The following is a 23,579-nucleotide window of genomic DNA, read 5'->3' on the forward strand; positions in this document are numbered from 1 at the left end:
TTAAACGACGTCGAATGGGCACTCATACCCCCCCTCCCCCTGTCGTACTCCGTCGTAATAAGCAAGCCCCCCTCCCTCTTCTCAACGACGTAGTTTATGGATGACCCCTATTAAGGCTCATAATGCAGGGCAAAATTAAGGGAAAAAGATCCATAGGTAGAAGACGAATTTCCTGGCTAAGAAACTTAAGAGAGTGGTATAGTTGCAGCTCAGTAGATCTTTTCAGAGCTGCCGCCAATAAGGTACGGATAGCTGTAATGATAGCCAACCTCCAATAGGAGGAAGTTCATTGAAGCTGGCTATGATAAAAGGCGAAAAACTTTTCGGAATCTCTTCTTGGTTTTCCTCATCCATTGTATGAGAGCGATAATAACATTCATGGATAATTTTTGCATCGTGCGACTACTCACTTGAATAGTCAAATACGAACTTTAGTACTAAATCGTTCGAGAATAGTTGGCCGACAGTTGCTAGTCTGCGCCCCCTTCACCAACCAGACTGTTTAGTTGGCTCGGTTTACGCACTAACAGCCCAACCCGACCAAACTATCGGCCGATAAAAAGTCTGCAGTCTGCGGGGGCTCTTAAACAACTAAAATTGATGAAGTAGTTTTCAATCCTAATAGCAATATTAATAATATTTAAAATTATTAAAATAGATATTACTAAAAGATTTTTAAATTGAAAATTTATTGGTCCATTTTCTTGGTAACACCTCCAAGGCTTCTAAAATTTGCAAGCCAGATGGATGCTGAAGCGAAGAAGACAAGAGAGAATTCTAAAACTTATAATTCACGACCCCGTCTGTTCAGCTGGTAAATTCCAACAGAAAAATAAAGTAACGACCAATATAAAAATAAAATAAAAATTTCATTTTTATTCCGTTGCAATGCGAAGGCAAAACAATCTTATTTTTCAATTAGAATACGGAGCGCAGTCCAGCCCTCTGAATCGACGATTTTCGACTCTTGTTGGAGTCTCATCGGAGAGAACGTAGGCCTGCAACTCCTACTCATAGAAAACTAAAATTGGCCCGAGAGCGATTTAAAGAGAAAAATTAAAAGAAATACGTAGATAAATTAAAGGAAATACATCAAATTTAAGAACTTAATACAGTATCTGGGAACGATATAAAGAGATGTATTAAAGGAAATAACCAAAGTTAGGGGATTAGAACATCCAAAATTGATCTGAAGAAGTTTAAAGGCAATAATTATAAAAATTGATGGCTTAAAACCACCAAAATCAAACATCACAATAATTTCAAGAGATAGATTAAAGGGAATAGATAAAAATTAAGACAAAGTAAACACAATAAAGAGAACGATATAGAGAGATCGGATAGGATAAAGATAGGAAGTAATAAAAAAGGAAATTAAAAACAGTCGTTTTATTTAATGATATTTTACACCTTTTTAACAAATTTACCTACTGTATCTTTAATAAATATAAGTCTTATAAAACCTGGAAATAAACTGTGAATCTCCTACCAAATCAAAATCTAAATTAATGTATATTTTCCATCCTCTGATGGAGACTTCAATGGAGACGAAAAATTTGGAAATATAACACAGCTTAAGTTGATCTTCGCCAGAGAACAATTGTTTGTATAATACTTTGTAAATTAACTATAAATAAATAATAATAATTCATCTTGAAAATACTCTCAAAAAACATTATCTAGTTCTCTATCGAATAAAAATGGACGAAATTATAAAGATCTTAAAATAGATAGCACAACATACACAATTTTGGTATTGTAGCAGAAAAAGTTAAGGAAATTTTTAAATTAGCAAATAAAACAAAAAGTCCGATCGAGTCTTCTTATTTTTGATCAAGAGCACATTAAACCATTTTAGGTTGGGTAATGGGACATTTCAAGACTTTGGCGTTTATGACACTGCTGGGAGACAAACATTGAATTTATTTATAGTCTAGTAAAATAAGACTACACTACATGTAAATCAAAATGTAAATTCATACAGGTTGGAACAAATTTTATATCAAAGTTTCGGTGAGTACAAAAGATATTTTCAAGAAAGTATCCAAATCACATAAGGGGATCATTGTTTAAATAATTAAAAAGGGGTCATTTTTGCAAAATATTTACTTTTTTAACTGCTGAGGTAATGTACATTTTAATGAAGGTTTTTAGGGATTTGTTTTCTACAAAGCTGAAAGACAAATATTTCCCCTAAGACTTACTAAATTAAATTTGACCCCCTATTTATTTAAATAATTATGTATAAATTTTAAAAATCAAATTTGCAAAAAAATATTTTTTGCCTATTAAATAAGCACTATAAATTATTTTATTTAATAGGGGAAGTTGCGCTATGTTACCAGTATTAAGCAAAAAAAATGGTTAAAAAATATTTTATAATTTACGAGATATTTAATTTGTTTATCAAATGTTACTATATTTTCAATTGCAAAAACGCGGTTGTTACCAAAATAATATAAACCTGATTAAAATCTCGTTACTTTTATTTTTATGTATGTTTTCGATAAATGTATTGATAAATTCAAATTTCAATTTAACTCCCTCTAAAATGACATTTGAAAATTGTTCTAATTTGTTCTTTTAATAACGTCGCTGGGATTAAACATTTTGAAATGCTGTTCCAATAATCAGGTTCCTGGGAATTTTTCACTAATTGACAAATTTTTTTTGTCGTTTTTTCTTCTTTTTTTTTCCTTATAGTAAAAGATATAGTTTTGCTTATAGAGGGGGATTCATTAAGAATGTCAAATCTCTGAGTTGTCGATTCTAGACCTCAAAATATTAAGATTTAACCAAAATCACTTAAATACAATATGGCTCATATTGAGTTACAGGGTGTTTTATTTAAATTATTTTTGCTCAGTATTTTAAAACTATCCGACGTATCCTTTTCATACTTGGTAGAAAGTGTTTGTACTATACACCCTATGAAATTATGTTAAATACAGGTTTCCGGCTATTACCAGAGGCGTACGACAGGGGAAAGCAAATGGTTCACCCTTCCCAAATTCTACGTCACTGGCGAAATTATCGTTTTAGCGCAATTTTTAAATACTCCAATACTCTTTATGTAGATAACTTACTCTTCACTCGTAACGAAAAAGTCATTAGTTTTTGAGATATTTGAAGTTAAACATGTAACGGCACAGTTATTTTGATTAATGTTTTGTGCCGCTTAATTTTTAATTTCAAATATCTCGAAAGCTAATGATTTTATCGTTAAAACTGAAGAGTATATTATTTATTCATAACGATAAAGTCATTAGTTTTCGAGATATTTGAAACTAAAAATTAAGCGGCACAGTATATTAATCAAAATAACTAAATAACTATGCCGTTACATGTTTAACTTCAAATATCTCGAAAACTAATGACTTTATCGCTACGAGTAAAGAGGATGGTGTTTACATAAAGAGTATATGTAGTGTATTAAGAGTATTATACAGTGCCGTAGAATTTGGGAAGGGTCAACCATATACTGCCCCTGTCGTACGCCTCTGGTAATAGCCGGAAACTTGTATTTAACATAATTTCATAGGGTGTATAGTACTTACACTTTCTACCAAGTATGAAAAGGATACGTCGAATAGTTTTAAAATACTGAGCAAAAATATATTTTTTAAATTTTTAAATAAAACACCCTGTAACTCAATAAGGAGCCATATTTTATTTAAGTGATTTTGGTTAAATCTTAATATTTTGAGGTCTAGAATCAACAACTCAGAGATTGAACATTCTTAATGAATCCCCCTTTATAAGCAAAACTATATCTTTTACTATAAGGAAAAAAATTTAAAAAAAATGTTAATTAGTGAAAAATTCCCAGGAACCCGATTATCGAAACGGCATTTTAAAATATTTAATCCCCGCGACGTTATTAAAAAAACAAATTATAAACAAATTAGAACAATTTTCAAATGTCATTTTAGGGGAGTTAAATTGAAATTTGAATTTATCAATACATTTATCGAAAACATATATAAAAATAAAAGTAACGAGATTTTAAACAGGTTTATATATTCTTTTGGTAACAATCGCGTTTTTGCAGTTGAAAATATAGTAACATTTGATAAACAAATTAAATATCTCATAAATTATTAAATATTTTTTAACCAATTTTTTTTGCTTCATACTTTTAACGTAGCGCAACTTCTCCTATTAAATAAAATAATTTATAGTTCTTATTTAAGAGGTAAAAAATATTTTTTTGCAAATTTGATTTTTAAATTTTATACATAATTATTTAAATAAATAGGGGGTCAAATTTAATTAAGTAAGTCTTAGATAAAAGATTTATCCTTCAGTTTTGTAGAAAAAATCCTAAAGATCTTCATTAAAATGTAAATTACCTCAGCAGTTAAAAAAGTAAATATTTTGCAAAAATGACACCTTTTTAATTATTTAAACAATGATCCCCTCATATAATTTGGATACTTTCTTGAAAATATCTTTTGTATTCTCCTAAACTTTGATATAAAATTTATTCCAACCTGTACGGAATTACATTTTGATTTTTTTTATTTTATTAGGCTATTTATGACACTGCTGGGGGATAAACATAGTATTTATTTACATTTGTACCACATTGTGTTTTTTAAGTTTTTTACCTTTAATAGTTTGTGTTTCTATTTTCCGAACACTTTGTTGTTGATTTTGTGTAGTTTTTAGTTGTAGAAATACTTGCACAATTTTATTAATTTTAACCAGTAAATAAATACGTATGAGTGAATATTTTCGAAAGTTGTTGGTAGACAATACAGATTTTGCTAGTAAGTAGGTACAAGCAAAAGATTGGCAAAATAAATAATATAGATTCATTTTCCCCCAAGGAGTCCGAGTTAACCTACAGTAGAGACAGTTTTCCAAGCGTAAGTAATATGGACATAGTTATTTAGCATTTTTATAGGAAATTTTATAGCATTTAACCATTGTTTTTGTCTCTTAGATGATAACTTATTTAGTTCAGTTTTATGCTTAAAATGTAGCATTGATGGTAATCGACAAAACTGACTTTTATCACGGTTACTTCACATTCCACACTTCCATACACAACAGAAATGAGGCATTATCTTTTAAAATTAGTCCTTCCAGTGCAAATGTTAAATTATTCCTTGTACAAAACAAAATTACAACGAAACGTTATCTAAAACACATTAAGAACTAACAGAATAACATTTCTGTTTGCCTCCCAGCTGCCATATTGATTTAATTTTGACAGCATGTTGGAACGCCCTATAATTGTTAGGTTATAAAGTGTGTAGAAAATTTAAACTTTATACTTTTGGTTGTGAGAAAACTAGAAAAAAGGCATTGACTCAAAAACTATAACGGCTAGAGGAACTTTGACCAATAATTAAGAGAAAAGGGGCCAAATGATATGTCATATTTTAGTTTCTATCATAGAAACCAGTATGTTGTGGCAAAAATTTAATCGTAGATGAATGAACATTCACAGCATTAATAAATTTCCGAAAAGATGAGCCGTGTTATATTCCCAACGCCATAAATACGCTTAGAAAAGTGAAAATCATTACAGAAGAACTGTTTACGTATTATGATCACAATAAAATATCAGGAATAAACAAAATACCAACAAAAGACTTGGCCCTATCGTATAAAAATTTCACTAAGTCTCACAATTCGTCATGCAAGTCTTCGTTGTCTGATGGAGGGGCTTCGTAACATGCGGCCGGAGTGTTGAATTCGAAGAAGTACTCACATCTATTAGGTTCCGAAACACTAATAACTTTATTTTCACCGCTGCAAGACACTTTGACTACGGTGGATCTTTGAGGACCGTTCCAGCACGTCTGACCCTTGTCGTAGGTCATTTGCTCGTACTTGTTGGGCTCTGCGCCGGACCAATGGCCCCAGGTGCCTAGCCGTACGTCTGACGCCCCCGATTTTGGCTGTTGGGTCGTTTTGTCGAACGGGCACAACTTGTAGATGTATTCGTGGTCTTCGTAATCGAAGCACTGGCCTTCTAGCGCTGCGAACTCTTCTTCGGCGCCGAAATCTTTTTCCAAATATTCTTCTATTCTGGTTATTTCCCGTTCGATATCGCCGACGGCTCTGTTGGCTTCGTGGTATTCATTGCGCGCGGCTGTTGCTCGGTCTACGAGTTGTTGGGTCTCATCGTCGTACTTGATGGCTGGTGGGGCTGCGGTGGTTGTTGGTGGCTCCGGTTCTTGGTGCTCTTGTTCTTCCTCATCTTCATAATCGTGGTCTGAAATTATATTTATTATTATTATTGAGAAGATGTTATAAAAATCACTACAACATACAAAGGTGATTGGTTAGTGGGGTAAAGCTCAATAGATCCGCTATAGTAATAGATAGCGATAAAAGTTAATAACAAAAATTGTAGCCAACTTTGAGCTTCACATTACAAAATTAGTTAGCATGTTACAGGGTGTTCGATAACACAGTGGCAGATCAAACTTATGTTTTTTAAATGGAACACCCTATAAGTTTATTTTATATTCGAAATCCTGTCAACTTCTCCATCACAAAAATATAAAGGTTTGTTATGTTATACAGGGTATTTACAAAGTTATTACCAATTTTATATGAAAATCATAAGTTCGACTACCCGCATAAATAAGAATACGCACAACAGCAATGGTTTATTGATGCCATATTTTTTTGTGTATTGTCAAAATTTTAAAAATGATTGGTATTGCTAATTTTTTTTATATCAATACAGGGTGAGTCAAAATGCAAGTACATTATTTTCTCAGTAATTTTAAATGGAACACCCTGTATTTTATATCACTATTGAAAAGTACCATTACCATACTTTTTAGATAACATTCCCTATATCTAAATTTATTAGTTTTCGAGATATTTTCATTTTTCAATGGACCAGTAGCGTGGCCACCCAGATCACCAGAATTTAATAAACTGGACTGGTTTTTTTGGGGTTACCTTAACAATGACAATCATAAAATAGCACCAACAACAAGGGATGAGATGAAAAATAGAATTTGGTTGTATTAATTTACAAATGCTTCGGAGTGTAAGTAGCTCATTCAATGATCGTTTTTAGGCGTGCAAAAATGTGTTAGGATGTAATTTTGAACACCTTATGTAATTAAATATTAAAAATATTTTATTAAAAGTAGCTTCAATTTTTTCAAACATGTGTTTTTGCAAAATGTATTACTGATAAAGTATTTTTTGTTCTTTATTTGTTACATTGTTACATTTACATAGAGAAGTAGCGTTTATAGCCCGATCAAAGAACAATCTGACCCCAAAAAAAATAAAAGAAGGATGAAAATTTGGGAATAGGTAGTTGAAAGTGTCTATTATTATATAAGAAAAAGTTTACAATTCTACATCGCCTCCATTTTACAAAAATGGAGGGGAATACCCCCCATTGGAGATGAAAAAAATACATTCAAAATAAGACCGGAATTTGATAAAATGACTAATTCTAAATAACTTTTCTTCTATAGAGTTTTTTCACTAAGTCAATACTTTTCGAGTTATTTGCGAGTGAATATGTTCATGTTTAACAAAATAAAACATGTTTTTGGACGGATTTTCGGAGATAACTCAAAAAGTAAGTATTTTAGCGAAAAAAATATTCTTAGCAAAAATATAACCCATATAAAATTGAAAAAAAAAATGGTGTATACATGAGGTCTGTAGCCCCAATAGAAGCAGAGTTGCAGCTAATGAAAAGTAGGTTCTTCTTCGTCAAATTCCAAATCGAATATTTCAATGTGAAATAACCCAAAAACGGAGCACTTTTAGGGGAAAATTCATTTTAACTTTTTTAAAGTGTTTAAAAAAAGGTTTATTTTTTTTTAACTTGTAATATTAAAAGTAAGTGAATTACGCTCAAAATATTGTTGGTCCCTTTTATTTTTTGGTAAAAAAATCACGAAAATCACCCCCTAGTTAGCATCACATATACATTTTAACATTACCACTTCACACATTACTTTGTCTATGTATTATTTATATGATCTGTAAGTTTCATCGGTTCAAAGTGCTTCGTTTTGAAAAAGCTGTAGTTAAAATGGCTTGAACGAGTAACTAATCACGAGTTTAGGCAAATTTTGATCAGCCATAGCATAACCAATTTTTGTCTAACAAGAAAACAAAAAATAAAAAATATTCAGAAAAGCAAAACGTACATTTTATTACTCTTTGAGATTTTTGGTATTCCTAATTGTTTTTAAGTTAATTCCATAAACAATTACGATTTTTTTCAAAATTAAAAAAAAACGTTTTATTTTAAACCCAATTTTTTTCAAAACTGAGCTCTTTGAACCAATGAAACTTATAGATAATATAAACAATATATAAGTAAAGTAACTTGTAAAGCGGTAACGATTAATTTTATTTTAGAAGCTAAAAGGGGAGATTTTCGCCATTTTTTTACCAAAAAATAAAAGGGAGCGTATTTTGAGCGTAACTAACTTACTTTTAATGTTAGAAGTTTTTTTTAAAAACAAAAATAAACCTTTTTTAAACACTTTAAAAAAGTTGTAATTAATTTTCCCCGAAAAGTGCTCCGTTTTTTGGTTATTTCACATTGAAATATTCGATTTGGAATTTGACGAAGAAGAATCTACATTTCATTAGCTGGAACTCTCCTTTTACTGGGTCTGCAGACCTCACGTATACACCATTTTTTTCAATTTTTTATAAGCTATATATTTACTAAGAATATATTTTTCGCTAAAATACTTACTTTTTGAGTTATCTCCGAAAAACCGTCCAAAAACATGTTTTTTTTTTGTTAAAAATGAACACATTTACTCGCAAATAACTCTAAAAGTATAGACTTAGTAAAAAAACTATAGAACAAAAGTTACTTAGAATTAGTAATTTTAAGCAATTCCGGACTTATTTTGAACGTATATTTTTTCACCTCCGAGAAAAAATTTTTCACCCCGTATTTTTCAATTTTTGTAAAATGGAGGGGATGTAGAATTGTAAACTTTTTCTTATACAGGGTGTCCCGAAAAGATTGGTCATAAATTATAACACATATTCTGGGGTTAAAAATAGGTTGATTGAACCTCACTTACCTATATACAATAGTGCACACAAAAAAGTTACAGCCCTTTGAAGTTACAAAATGAAAATCAAATTTTTTTCATATATCGAAAACTCTTAGAGATTTTTCATTGAAAATGGACAAGTGACATTCTTATAGCAACAGCATCTTAAATAAAAATTAAAGTGAAATTTGTGTACCCCATAAAAATTTTATGAGGGTTTTGTTCCCTTAAACCCCCCAAACTTTTGTGTACGTTCCAATTTAATTATTAGTGTGGCACCATTAGTTAAACACGCTGTTTTTAAAACATTTTTGCCTCTTGGGACTTTTTCGATAAGCCAGTGTTTCTCGAGATATTTTGAATAGTTATCGAATCTACCACATATTTGTACATGGTTAAGTACGATTATAGAGACCTGTTAATAATCTGAAAATGTATTTATAATTTACATTTTTAGGTATATTTTGAAAAATAAGCCACATCTCGATAAAAGGTGACATCAAAAAAAGACTAAGAGGCAAAAAAGTTTTAAAAACACTGTGTTTAACTAATGGTACCACAATAATAGTTAAATTGGAACGTACACAAATATTCGGGGGGTTTAAAGGAACAAAACTCCCATAAAATGTTTATGTAAATATATTAAAAAAGAAGCCGCATCTCGATAAAAACTCAATTATCGAAAAAATACTAAGAGGCAAAAAAGTTTTAAAAACGTTGTGTTTAACTAATTCTACCACAATAATGAATTAATTGGAACGTACACAAAAGTTTGGGGGGATTTAAGGGATCAAAACCCCCATAAAATTTTTATGGGGTGGACAAATCTAACTATAATTTTGTTTTAATATGATCCTGCTATAAGAATGATACATGTCCATTTTCAATAAAAAAATCTTTAATAGTTTTCGATATATTAAAAAAAATCAATTTTCATTTTGTAACTTCAAAGGGCTGTAACTTTTTTTAGGAGCACATTTGTACTAAGGTAAGTTAGGTTCAATCGAACTATTTTTGACTCCAGAATGTGTGGTATAATTTATGACCATTCTTTTCGGGACACCCTGTATAATAATAGACAATTTCAACTACCTATTCCCAAATTTTCATCCTTCCTTTATTTTTTTGGAGGTTTTCGTAACATTTTGCTTTCCCTGATCGGGTTATTAATTGTCTTCACAACCTGTTGTATTTCGTGTTTGTGTGTGTGTTTTTTTTTAATTTATTACTAATAAATTATTTTTCTTTCTTTATTTGCTACTATGTTACATTGATTACCGGATGGATAATCTGTAATCGTCAATTGTCAATTAGGTTATGGCTTACTTACAATTTTAAAAAATTTAGACACCAAAAAGAATTTCCTCTGAAAAATGAAAATATCTCGAAAACTGATAAATTTGGATATAGGGAATGTTATATAAAAATTAAAGTACGGTAATGGTACTTTTCAAAAGTGATATAAAATACAGGGTGTTCCATTTAAAATTACTGAGAAAATAATGTACTTACGTTTTGACTCACTCTATATTTGATGTAAAGAAAATTAGCAATGTCAATAATTTTTGAAAATTTTGACAATAAATAAAAAAATATGTCAATAAAAAACCATTGCTATTGTGCTTATTTTTATTAATACAGGGAGTTGAACTTGTTATGATTTTCATATAAAATTGGTTATAACTTTGTAAATACCCTGTATAACATAACAAACCTTTATATTTTTGTGATGGAGAAGTATGCAGGATTTCGAATATAAAATAAAATATAGGGTGTTTCATTTAAAAAAAAACATAAGTTTGGTCTGCCACTGTGTTATCGAACACCCTGTAGCATTCTAACTAATTTTGTAATGTGAAGCTCAAAGTTGGCTACAATTTTTGTTATTAACTTTTATTGCTATTACTATAGCGGATTTATTGAGCTTTACCCAGCTAATCAATCACCCTGTATAGGTACATGCATATAAAAGTGTTTCAAAATAAATCCACATTTTTTCTTTTGATCAATCATTTTTGCACTTTCTAGTGATGAAAAAATAAGATTCTGCAAGTTTGAGCTCTTAAAAAAATTTTTTAAAGGTTGCTCCACAATTTTTTTCTTCAAAATTCGCGTTTTTTGATGTACCATATATTCGACTGTCTTTATTTTTCCCAAAGTTTTTTCTCTCTTTGAATACCATCAAACTAAATAAAAAAATCTTTAAAAGGGTCTAGGAACAGGTTTTATTCAGGAACCTCTTTATATCCATATTTTTTGCTAATTTTAAAAGATTTTTTAAATTTGTCTAGGTGAGTACAGGGGATTAAAAAAATGTATCTCGTGGTAAAATTACTATTTGCATAACACATGAAAAAACATGCATAAAATATGAAAAAAAATATATTGAATAGGATATTAACCCTGTAGTAATGGAGTCCCGTAAATTTGATTAAAGTGTATATTGTCTGTCATTTTTTAGCAATTTTATGACTTTGTATAATGAAAAAGTATTTTCCATGCTCGTTAATAATAATTGATAATACATTTTTATTGAAATTTTATCAACAGAACTGTAATTTTAACGTTGTTTGTAACGTAAATTTAACTAAATTGTATGATTTCAAGGTTAAAAATCTAAGTTTATTTTCCATAAAAATTATGCATAATGCAACATTTTCAGTTACTTTCTATAAAAATTTAATCCAAAAATAACGCTTTTGTACTATTATGTTGAATATAGATAAATATAAAAATCTTTGTATATTTAATATATACTATAAGGCCTTCTCTCTGTTGAAGACTTCTCTATGAAGTGGGAAATTCAAATTAAGGCTTCTTGTATTCATGATTTGGAAGGTGATAAAACAAAGCAAAATTTTTAAAGAATAACATAATACATTCAAATGTATAAATAGTTGAGAAAGTGAGTATATTGAGTGATTTGAATCAGCATCTACATGATTCTCCCCCTTTAATCCTAAGAACAGCCGGACAGTCCTTTTTTTACTATAAAGACAAATGGGCTATCTACCACAGCACCCCAGAATATTAGTCCATATATTACATAACAGAATAAAAGTTCGCATAATATACTGAAAGTACTTAAAACTCCTTGACCTCTTTAATAATCTTAATTAGTAGCAGATTCTATTCAGTTTTTTGTCACATTCTGTATTTGTTCCCTCCAATTTAGGTTCTGGTCAATCTGGTAAATCTAACAGGTTCTGTGTTTGTGACAAAAAATTGACTGTATCCGGGAAACGTGGTCATGACTGACTGAACTTCACCACTGTTCACCCTTGGCTTAGAGTTTGCTCTGCTACTGTGAGGAGTGTTTCTAATGTTTTTCCCAGAACAGTAAATTTGTAGTCCAGAGAAATAAGATTTTTCTCGTGACACATCCCCCTCCAGGTCGAAACCAAATTTTTTGAGTACTATGGACTTCTATGTTAATAACCTATATGTTTCCTGCAGCCGATTTTGATGATATACATATAGTTATAAACAAATAAAGATCAAAAAACGGTAAATTTTCGCTTTTTCGTATATTACTAAAAAGTGAAGCATTCTAAACAAATTTGAGAATAAGAAACTCATAAATCATATAAAAAGCTTCAATATGACGTTCGCTAAATATGTCTATCCTTATTTGTTGCTCAGAAAATTGCAAAATAAGTCATAAATTTTGAGATTTTATAAATGTTCATAACTTATGTAAAAATTAAGTTAGAACCTTCTTATTATAAGGAATGCTGAGACTTCTTGTGTTTAAATTATATTTTAAATTTCAAAGCAATTGGTCAAATAGTTTAAAACTTATTTAATTTGTTTATCCCAAATTATTTTTTTTTGCAACACTATAAGTCAAAAAATTATGAAATTACAGTTACACTTGGGACAGTTTATGAAAGAAGAACAATTATATTATTAACTTAATTAAAAAAAAATGACAAAAAGTAATTTTAAACAGGGTAAAATTATTTTGCAAAAACATGTCGATTTTTTGCTTACTTATAAACAATTGGAATAACTTTTTAACCGTTACCCGTAGAAAAATTATTTTTTCATATTTAGAAAGACTGAATTTTTATACACATTTAGAAAGAAAAACAATTGTCCTAGGACAATTAGGGACGAAGTTAGCCCCCTCCCCCTTTGTTTAATTCACATGTTCTTGCAAAATAATTTTGCAATATTTGGAATTATTTTTTGTCATTTTTTTTAATAAATTAATAGTGTAAATCTTCTTCTTTCATAAACTATCCAAAGTATTACTGTAACTTCATCATTTTCTGACTTATAGTGTTGCAAAAAAGATTAATTTGGGATAAACAAATTAAATAACTTTTAAACTATTTGACCAATTGCTTTGAAATTTAGGGTATGATTTAAGCACCAGAAGTCTCCGCATTCCGTGTAATAAGAAGGTTCTAAGTTAATTTTTACATAAGTTATGAATATTTATAAAAACTCAAAATTTATGATTTATTTTGCAATATTCTAAACAACCAATAAGGATAGACATATTCAGCGAACGCCATATTGAAGTTTTTTTTATACAATTTATGAGTTTCTTACTCTCAAATTTGTATAAAATGCTTAACTTTTTGGCAATAGACGAAAAAAACGAAAATTTACCGTTTTTTATCTTCATTTGTTTATAACTATGTATATCATTAAAATCGGCTGCAGGAAACATATGTTATTATTATTATAAATAAGAAAAGAAAATAATCGTTTTCGTTTTGATTCAATTCGAGTCTCTTGCCATCCTCTGACACCGTGTTTCGGGGTCTCTACCCCTTATCAAATATATTTTTATTTATTATTATAAATGTCCATACTACTCAAAAAATTTGGTTTCGGCCTGGAGGGGGATGTGTCACCAACTTGATATTTTTTTCCATATTTCTCTGAACTATTGACTCATCAGCGAAATTTACAAGGTTTGAACTACTGCGTTTTGCAGATAATTGAAAAAGCGCAAAAAGAAAAAAGGCCCCAAAACACTCTCCTGTGCAATGCGTAACTTTAAGTTAATCGGTTCAGAGTAAACCTTACATTCCTGTTTCTCGAGACAAACTTTTTGTGGCCTACCAGTAAGAAATGATTTTATTTAGTTCAATGTCAGTCCCTGTATTCCATAACGATCTAATTTTTGTGATAAAAGAACATGATCTAGGCTATCGAAAGCCTTAGATAGGTTTAAAAAAGCACCTAGTGTTTTATAGGACTGATAAGGCAATAATTCTAAACATAATTCGTTATTCTGCTCAATATGATCACAAAGTTGTGGACTGGTGTATTATTAACCCTTTGTGGCCTAGTGGCTCCAGGGTGGAACCGAAGAGATATCCCATCGGATGGATCTGACGCTAAAAAAAATTGTTTCATTCCATTTCACGCTAAATATTTTTTTTTTGTTTGTGGCCTAGTGGTTTTGGTACCACCTTTTTTATAATAATTACAAAATTTTAATATAAAAAACCTTTATTTTGTATATTTTTTGCCCTCTCTCTCTTTCCTGTCGTTTCCCCATTACTGAGGATCGTGATTTCTTCCAATATTCCTAACAATGTTTCTCCATTGGTCTCTATCTTCAGCTGCTCTAAGAGCTTCGCAGAATGAGTTTCCTGCTGAATGCTTTATTTGGTCAGACCATCTAGTTGGTGATCGTCCTCTTGATCTTCTCCCCGGAACGTTTCCAGAAACAATTAATCTCTCCAAACTGTCGTCACCTCTGCGAACCACGTGACCAAAGAAATGCAGAATTCGTTGCAGGCATATTGTGGACACCCTTTTTTTAATATTGAGTTGGTTTAGAATGGAAACGTTTGTCCTATGAGCTGTCCAAGGTATGCGCAGCATTCTTCTCCAGCACCACATCTCAAAGACATCAATTTTTGGCGCTCGCATGCGCGAAGAGTCCAAGTCTCTGCTCCGTATAGAAATATTGAGAATACAAGGGCATTCACCAGTCTCATCTTGATATTTTGAGAGAGAGATCTGTCTTTCCAAAGTTTAGTTAGGCGACTCATCGCATTTTTGCCATACCAATACGTCTCCGAACTTCTGCTTCACAGTTAGTTATACTAGACCCGAGATAGACAAAGGTGTTTACTATCTGGTATTCCTGTAATATGTTAGTCAGTTGAATAGTGTCAAATCTGTCGACCACCATTATATTTGTCTTAGCTTTATTGATTTTCAGACCAACTTTATTGCTTTCGTACTCAACTCTTAACAGAAGATCAAACATTTCTTGCTCATTTGCTGCTATAAGTGTAGTGTCATCAGCAAATCTTAAATTGGAGATTTTTCTACCAGCTACTGTTACTCCACCGGCCCATCCTTCTAAAACCATCCTCATGACATGTTCACCATAAATGTTAAATAAGTCAGGTGACAACACGCATCCTTGTCTAACACCTCTCTCGGTCTTGAATTGGTTTGAGAACTTCTGATCTAGTCGTACTGTCGCTATATTAGACTGGTACAGATTTTTAATAAGTGTCACCAGATGCATTGGTGCGCCCATTTCTATTAAAATTGACCACAGATTTATCCAGCTTACACAATCAAATGCCTTTTGGTAGTCAACGAAGCATATAATCATAGGTACTTGAAATTCTCTAGACTTTTCAATGAATTGTCTCAGGTTCAGGATTTGTTCCCTTGTACCTTTACCCTTTACAAACCCCGCTTGTTCCTGAGGTATTCGGTAATGTAGATAGGTTTTTAATCTGTTTTTGATGATATGCAACAAGATTTTACTAGCATGTGTTATTAGTGACAGTGTGCGGTAGTTTTCACATCTGGTAGTAGTTCCTTTTTTGTGTAGTGGGATATAAATTGAGGTACACCAATCAGATGGCCATTTTCCTGAATTCCAAACAGCGACACAGATAGAATGGATTATATGTAATCCTTTGTCACCTAGTAACTGTAGTATTTCACATGGTATTGAATCAATGCCTGGGGATTTATTTCTCTTTAATGATTTAATTGCATCTTTGACTTCAGCGAGTAAGACAGTAGGTTCTCTAGGGTAGTCAGAAGGCCACTGATTTTCTGCCGATACCTCGTTATTTTTATATAGCTCGCCACAGTAGTTTCGCCATGTCTCCAATATTTCATCAGTATCGGTCTTTAAATTAACTTCCTTATCTATTACAGACCACGTTTGAGGTTTAAAATAATATGTCCTAATATGTCCTAAAAACAAATTATTCACCATCTAATATAAATGGTTTGAATTGCTCGCGGTTGTATAGTCTAGGCTGTATGGTCGCCACCGTTAGGTAAATTATTCCAATTCGATTTTTTTGCACAAACTCACTAAAAAAGAGTTCCCTATAACAAATCCACAGGGTGCCGCGGTCAGAAAATTGTTTAAACAATTTTTTAAATCAAATTCGAGAAATTAATTTTTTCAATTCGTTCAATTTTTTTTAGATTTATATATTTTTATAAGCAAAAAAGGTCTTCTCTATGATTTGTCTCTAAAATTTATTGTTGTCGAGTTATACGCGATTTAATATTTGAAAAACGCGAAAATCGCCATTTCCAAGGCTTAATAACTCAGTTAAAAATTATTACTATGAAAGTTAGAAAGTGACCAAATCAAAGTTTAAAGTGCACCCTACAAGATCCTGCAGAAATTTTTGTCATTATTTTATTACTAAGCTGTTATTTTTAATTATTAAGAATGAGCGCTAACTGCATACAGGCGGCCGTCAATAGTGAGTGCGAAAGAGATGCACCATTCCGGCCGTCTAATGGTGCATCTCACTTGCACTCACATTGACGGCCGTCTCACTTAGCGCTCATGGTTAACAATTAAAAATAACAGCTCAGTAATAAAATAATGACAAAATTTCTTCAGTATCCTGTAGGGGGGGGGGGCTTTCAACTTTGATTCAGTCACTTTTTGACTTTCATAATAATTTTTAACCGAGTTATTAAGCCTTGAAAATAGCCATTTTCGCGTTTTTCAAATTTGAAATCGAGTTTAACTCAACAATAGTCAATTTTAGAGAAAAATTGCAAGAGACCTTTTATAATGACCAAAAGAATCTAAAAAAAAATTGAACGAATTGAAAAAAATTAATTTTTTGAATTTGATTAAAAAATTGTTTAAAAAATTTTCCGACCGCGGCATCCCGGCACTATATGTATTTGTTATAAGGAACTCTTTTTAAGTGAGTTTGTGCAACAAAATCGAATCGGAATATGTTACCTAACGGGGGCGACGATATAGCCTGCACTATAAGCTAACAACAAGAATTCAAATTCTGGTCTCCAGTTACGTCATGCGATGCGCGAACTCGGACGTATTTGCGCTACGGGAAGATCCTATCTTGTTATTTATAGTATCATGATATAAACAAAAAAAAGTCTGTGTCTGTCCGCAAAGGGTTAAATGAAGCTGTTTTTCATTGATTTTATCAACAAGTTGTAGCAAACAATTGACAGGAAAAGAAATAGAATTTTTGTAAGTGTGTAAAGAATTAGAAATTGTAAATTATTATCTTCCACAGCGTAAAGAAAAAGAAAGGATGAACAAATCATAAATCTTTATAAAACATAAAACTACTAAAATTCAGAAGAAAAAAAAGTTTATTGCTCACCTTCATTATCCTCATCAGTTTCATGTTCATCGCTCTCTTGCATGTCTTCGGCTTCACTTTTTTCTTCTTCTTTGTCATGTTCCTTTAACCGACCGGTTTCTAGCATTACAAAAGGTCTTAGATTCTTCCAACATTTGTTTATGAAGGTTTCTAAGTCCACAGATTCTTGCATATTTAAGTAAAATTTGGCTTCCTCGTCAGTAACTGCAAAAATATTGTTAATTTGTAAAAGTAGTCAGACAATAATATAAGTGAGAAAATAAAACAAAATGAGCATCTAATAAAAAAATTATTAGATGAAATTGTTTATCTAACAATTGAATCAGTCATTTGAGAAACCTGACATGTTCACAAAAGAGTTGTGGGAAAGTACAAAAAACTTAGTGGAGTTGTCGAGTTTCTCTTGATTCAGAAAACTTCTTCAAGTCTCTAGGTTGATTTAGAATGTTAAATAGGGTCGGGTTTCTCTTGAAACATGTGACTTTACATCTAAGGTTAGTAAAAATGCAAAAAAAAACGAAAATTAATTTTTTGGGACATGTTGGGTTTCTAAAACGACTGGTTCAATTTATTGTTGATTGGACAATGTTTATCTAACAAAAATAGTTGATTGGATATCAATAGATAACTTTGTGTTAGTATCTTTCTAATTTACTTACTCATCGTATATTGCAAAAATAAAAAAGACTCTTATTCTTACCTTCGCCATTATTATCTCTGTCGAAAGCTATCCTAGATTTCACTTCAACCACTTCTAACCATCCATCTTGATTTGCATCATATTTATTGAAATACTCGATGGCCTCGCCTTTTTGAGCTTGAGCTTCTTCTTCTTCCCTCTTCTGTTTTTCTTCGTCTTCCAATTTTCTGTAGTATTCCAATGCTGTGCTTTCTAGTTCTTCGATTTCTTTTTTCAAAGCTTCCTTCTCTAACTTCAGTTTTTCTGCTTCTTCTTTGTTCTTCTGCAGTTCTGTGAGTTTGGCTTGCTTTTCCTGTTTCAACTGAATACCTAAACAAAAAGAAACATGGGAATGAGACTATAAGTAAAAACAGTATTTTTAACATATTATATTTTTAAAGTATTGTTTATCAGTGACCTATTAAAATTTGGCTTACTTGAAGCATTTTTTACAAGGTATAATAGTTTAAGTGAAGCTATTTTGACAGTTTTCAAAACAATGGACAAATCTGAGATTTGTGTCGAAATTTTGTGGGAAATTTTGAGTTTTGGTGGGAAAAATACTCCTGTGACTACTAAAATTATTATGATTGTACTCTATCAGAATCAATGATTAAGAAATGGTAGGTAAACTTTAAAATAAGTTGAAAAAAATAATGTCACAATTTCTCATGAAAATTTGTTACTGAGAAAACTATGTTCAAAATTTGGTCACAGTTCTCTCTTCAACTCTTTTGATAATGGTGACATGAATATCTTGACATAAGTAAGACAGTTCCTTTATTGATTGCATTGAGATGAGAAGAATCATCAATACCAAATCTATAATAGTAGGCTATTGATTATGTATTTTAGAAAGGAACTACAACATTAACGGTGTTTTATTGTTTCGTATAGTCAATGGACCTCTCAGTATGAAAAAACCGCGGAGTGCTACCATTTAAAGGGGTGCGTTTTTGAGAAAAGGGTGAATTAGTCCCTAGGCACAAGACGAATTAGGGTGAGTTCTATGCACATTTGGTGCAAACATGTCTACAGGAAAATTGTTTCAGGTTAAATTTACTATAGAAATATCACATTTTAAAGTTAAAAATATTTTTTTTTACAAAAATTTATTGAAAAGAACAGCAAGAAAAAAACACAAAAGATAGCAATTTTGTTTTTTGTCCCAAAAAATTTTTCAATGGTGATATAGGTATAGGCATTGCTTCACAGAAAAAAACTTCCATCTTTTTTCTTTAAAGTGACGTTTGGTATAAGTCCCTATTATTTATAATTTCCAAATTATGATTTTTCAAAATTCGCCAGTCACAGCGATTTTGGGACATTTTCCTTGTTACTTCGCAAACATTGTTCTGTAACTTTTTTCTACGCAGCTTTCATCTTTTTCATGTGCCATCTCCTCTAAGAAGGTTGGCAACCATCACAGCAATTCGCACTTTCGATACCGCTGCTCTAAAGAGATGCTAGAGACTGCTAAAGCTGCTACGCAGCTTTCTTCTTCTTTAAGTGCCATCTCCACGGCGGAGGTCGGCAATCATCATAGCTATTCGTATTTACGCAGCTTTAGGTATATGTAATGTGACATTTAATATAAAGAAAAGTCAATTATCTTGGTAAAATGGTCTATCGTAAAATGTTGTGTGACTATTTTTAAGCAAAATATGGTTTTTCAAAGTTGTATACTTTTAATGATTTATGATATATTTTATGATTATTTTTAAATTTCTCATTATAACTTTTTTCTTGTATATTTAGGTATATAGGTACATTGTGTAATAAAAAACAAAACTTATTTTATTTACGTTAAAACTGTGTATTGTAAACATTTCTAGAACTATTTTTAAACAAAATTATGCTTTTTCAAAATGTCACATACACATGCAATAGGTCCCACTAAGCTGAAACCGTATGGAAAACTTTTTTATTATTAACTTTATGAAAAAAAGTTATTCTTTATAAAAGGCTCTGCATAGTCTAAAACCTAAGATGCAATCATCAGATATAAAATTTTATCAATATTGTACGAGGTATGTTAAAAAATATGAATTTCACTCAAGAGTAAAGTAGCTTTTTTATTTCAAAATATCGAAAAGTGTTATTAAGAAAAGTTATTTGGAATTAAAAATTATGCTATAATGTGCCATTATTATATTCTTCTAATTGAAAAAAATTAAAAATTTTAAATTTTTCTCAAATTATGGATACCCTTGGATATCCTACGGATATCTTGTTTAAAAATAGTCCTAGAATTTTTTGCAATACACCATTTTAAAGTAGAGAAAATATGCTTTTTTTATTTTAAAATGTATACATACTCCATCTAATTTCCTTACTGTTGCATGTCATCTGCGTCATAGCCCGAGATGTCACATGATACCAACGCGAAATATTTAGGCGGTAGGTGTGTTCTTTTTTAGAATCACTTTGCCGAGTGATACTTTCCTTAAAACATTCAGCTTCATTCTATCGTGCCCACTTTTTTATATATTTAATAAGTCTCTATTAACAGGGGAATTTCCAGGCTACTGGAAAAACTCTTATGTCACTCCAATATATAAATCAGGTCGAAAATCAGATATAGGTAACTATCGTCCCATTTCTATTCTTAGTGCTATTCCTAAAGTTTTTGAGAGCATTATTTCCGATTATTTAAGTTATGACTTCTCACCAATTAACTGGTGTATGCAAAATGGTATGTGTTTGAATGCATCCAAATGCCATATTGTTCGTTTCCATCGAACTCATCATCCAATCATCTTCGAATATAGTATAAATAATCTGACCTTACATTCTGCCTCTGAAACTAGGGATCTAGGTGTGATCCTTGACTACGCCCTTAGCTATAAATCACACATTTCCAGTACAATACAGAAGTCTATGAAGATGCTTGGCTTTATAAAAAGAACCACCAGAGACTTTACAAACATCTCAGCTATTAAATCCCTTTATATCTCCCTGGTTAGATCTCATTTCGATTACTGTTCCACAATTTGGTCCCCCTATTACTTTACTCATAAACTGAAACTTGAGGCTGTCCAACACAATTTTCTGAGATATACTGCTACTAAGATGCATGTATACTATGCATCGTATGTATGCATCGTACGTGAGGTACGCAGAAAACAAAGAGACCTAATAAGTTTATGCATAATTATCAACGGGCTATGTAATTGCCCCGAGCTTCTCTCCAAAATATTTCTATTTGTCCCCAGTCGTTCGACTAGGCAGGTGCAAACCTTTTATGTCTCTTTTCATAGATTCAATTATTCTTACAACACATTTATTCCTAGAACTCTTTGATTAGCTAACTCATTAAATAACCTCGAAAATTTTAATATATCAGTTTCCCGCTTTAAAAATCATATTTCTTCCCTAACTTTTTAATACTTTCGGCCAGAGCTTTTGTATTGTGATTAGTGTTACATGACCTGTATGTATTAGATAACTCAAAACCGTTACACCTTGGAACATTTCTGAATTGATTTAGGTGATATCTTTTGTTTGTAATTGTACTGACCTATATGTTATCTTATTCTTTTTTTTTCTTTTTTTGTAACTGTACTACTCATAGAATTATTTTTGCTCAAACCACTTTGTTATGTTATATTATGATAATTTATGTTATATAATTGGTTAACATTAATGTTATATAATTTAGAACACTGTAACATTTATATCTGAATAGGGCTTGCCCGTGAATAAATAAATAAATAAATAGAGGCGAACCTCAAATCAGATGAACTGGTGACATTAAGCAAATCTTGGTGACATTGGTACATTAAGCAATTTATCGAGGTATGACAAGATCTATCCACTGATACCTTTAATGTGTGTAAAGGACTGACTGTCACTTGTCAGTCAATTACTTTTAATGGGAAATAAGCCACAATTTTACCAAAAAAAAATGATTTTATTAACGTTTCGAAGCCCAAATCGGGTTTTGTTGTCAAAATACTACTAGTAAAATACAAAATAGTAGTATTTTGACAGTATCGTTCGGATTCAAGCCTCAATGCCAAGTGCGGGGTTAAACTGTATTTAAAAAAAAAATTTGTCTGACAAATATATTGGGCGTTTAAATAAGTCCGACACGTAGAACATTTCAAATTACAGGAATTATGTTGGTGATAAATAGCAGTCTGATTTTTGCATGAGAGTTTCATAAAAGGGTAACAAATCAATTGGAAGTTCTGTCCGACAAAATATATGGGCCGTTTTTGTAGTCTGACGTTCAAAACCTGTAACCTGTTCCACAATTAAAACTTCTCCTGTTCCAGTGTTTCCGTACATCAATGTTTGTCTGACTAGACACCATTAAGCTATTAACAAATTATCAGCTTGCTATTAATAAACATTTTTTTGGTACGTGGGATCCAGGCCTAAATGGACTCAGATATAAAATGCAGGAAAATTAGTCCATGCAGAAGATCGTTAAGCCTTCCCAATGGTGATCACCAACGTCCGATAATTCTGATACGTCACATAAAGAAGAAGTTAATGGTCAAACATAATTCATAACACTTTGCATATTGTTTTATCATTTAGATAAATCAGCCTTATCAAACAATAGAGATAAGAGCTAAGATGAGCTTAAACTTTTATTTACAATGCTAAAAATTTGATAAAACGTGTAAGTTCTTCAAAAAAACATTAACATATTCCAAAAAAATTGCCTCAGTTTGACATTTAAAACAACTCACCCTTTTCACTCATCTCGGTCCTGATCTGTTTGCCAGCCTTTACCAATTCAGCCTTACGAACCGCAGCATCTCTGGCGCTTCGCCCCAGCTCAATACAATTATTCTGACACGACGTTTCGGATGCATACTCATCAGTGCCATCACAGCAATCACAGATACCATCGTTGACCCTATTCGAAGGCAAATTTAAGGGTCTGTGCCCCGCATTCGTACAATGGAATATCCCGTGGGGACAAGCCGATGTTCCTGGCTCGTCACTGGCGTCCAAACAGTCGCAATAATCGTCATTTACTCTCGTAAATGGGATAGTCTTGCTCCCATCGAAACAGGTGAAGTCTTTGTCTGCTGGGTACAAAGAGGCACGGGATAGGGACACTCCTCTGGGTCTAGGAACTTCTGATGACAGTATTTCACAGATAAATACGACTATAACTAATAAAGTGTTCATAAAAGTTGTATTTTTGAAAAAAATTGAACTCATTTTAACCGGTACAGTTTCCAAATGCACTTCACAAATTCACAAGTTTAAGACGACGAATGCGCATGCGACAAGGTTGACAGG

The 23,579-nt window shown here is 31.5% G+C and overlaps 1 protein-coding gene across 1 annotated transcript; it reads right to left on the bottom strand.

Moving 5' to 3' along the window:
• Positions 1-1,374: 1,374 nt before the first annotated feature.
• Positions 1,375-23,579, bottom strand: LOC114332362 (glucosidase 2 subunit beta). Its single transcript, XM_028282151.2, has 4 exons — positions 23,018-23,579; positions 18,336-18,644; positions 17,636-17,839; positions 1,375-6,229 (listed from the first exon to the last, which is right to left on the bottom strand). Exons 1-4 carry the CDS (start codon positions 23,496-23,498, stop codon positions 5,637-5,639), a joined length of 1,587 nt encoding a protein of 528 aa, XP_028137952.2. The 5' UTR covers positions 23,499-23,579; the 3' UTR covers positions 1,375-5,636.

The sequence above is a fragment of the Diabrotica virgifera genome, chromosome 6, assembly GCF_917563875.1.
Source record: "Diabrotica virgifera virgifera chromosome 6, PGI_DIABVI_V3a".
NCBI lineage: Eukaryota > Metazoa > Arthropoda > Insecta > Coleoptera > Chrysomelidae > Diabrotica > Diabrotica virgifera.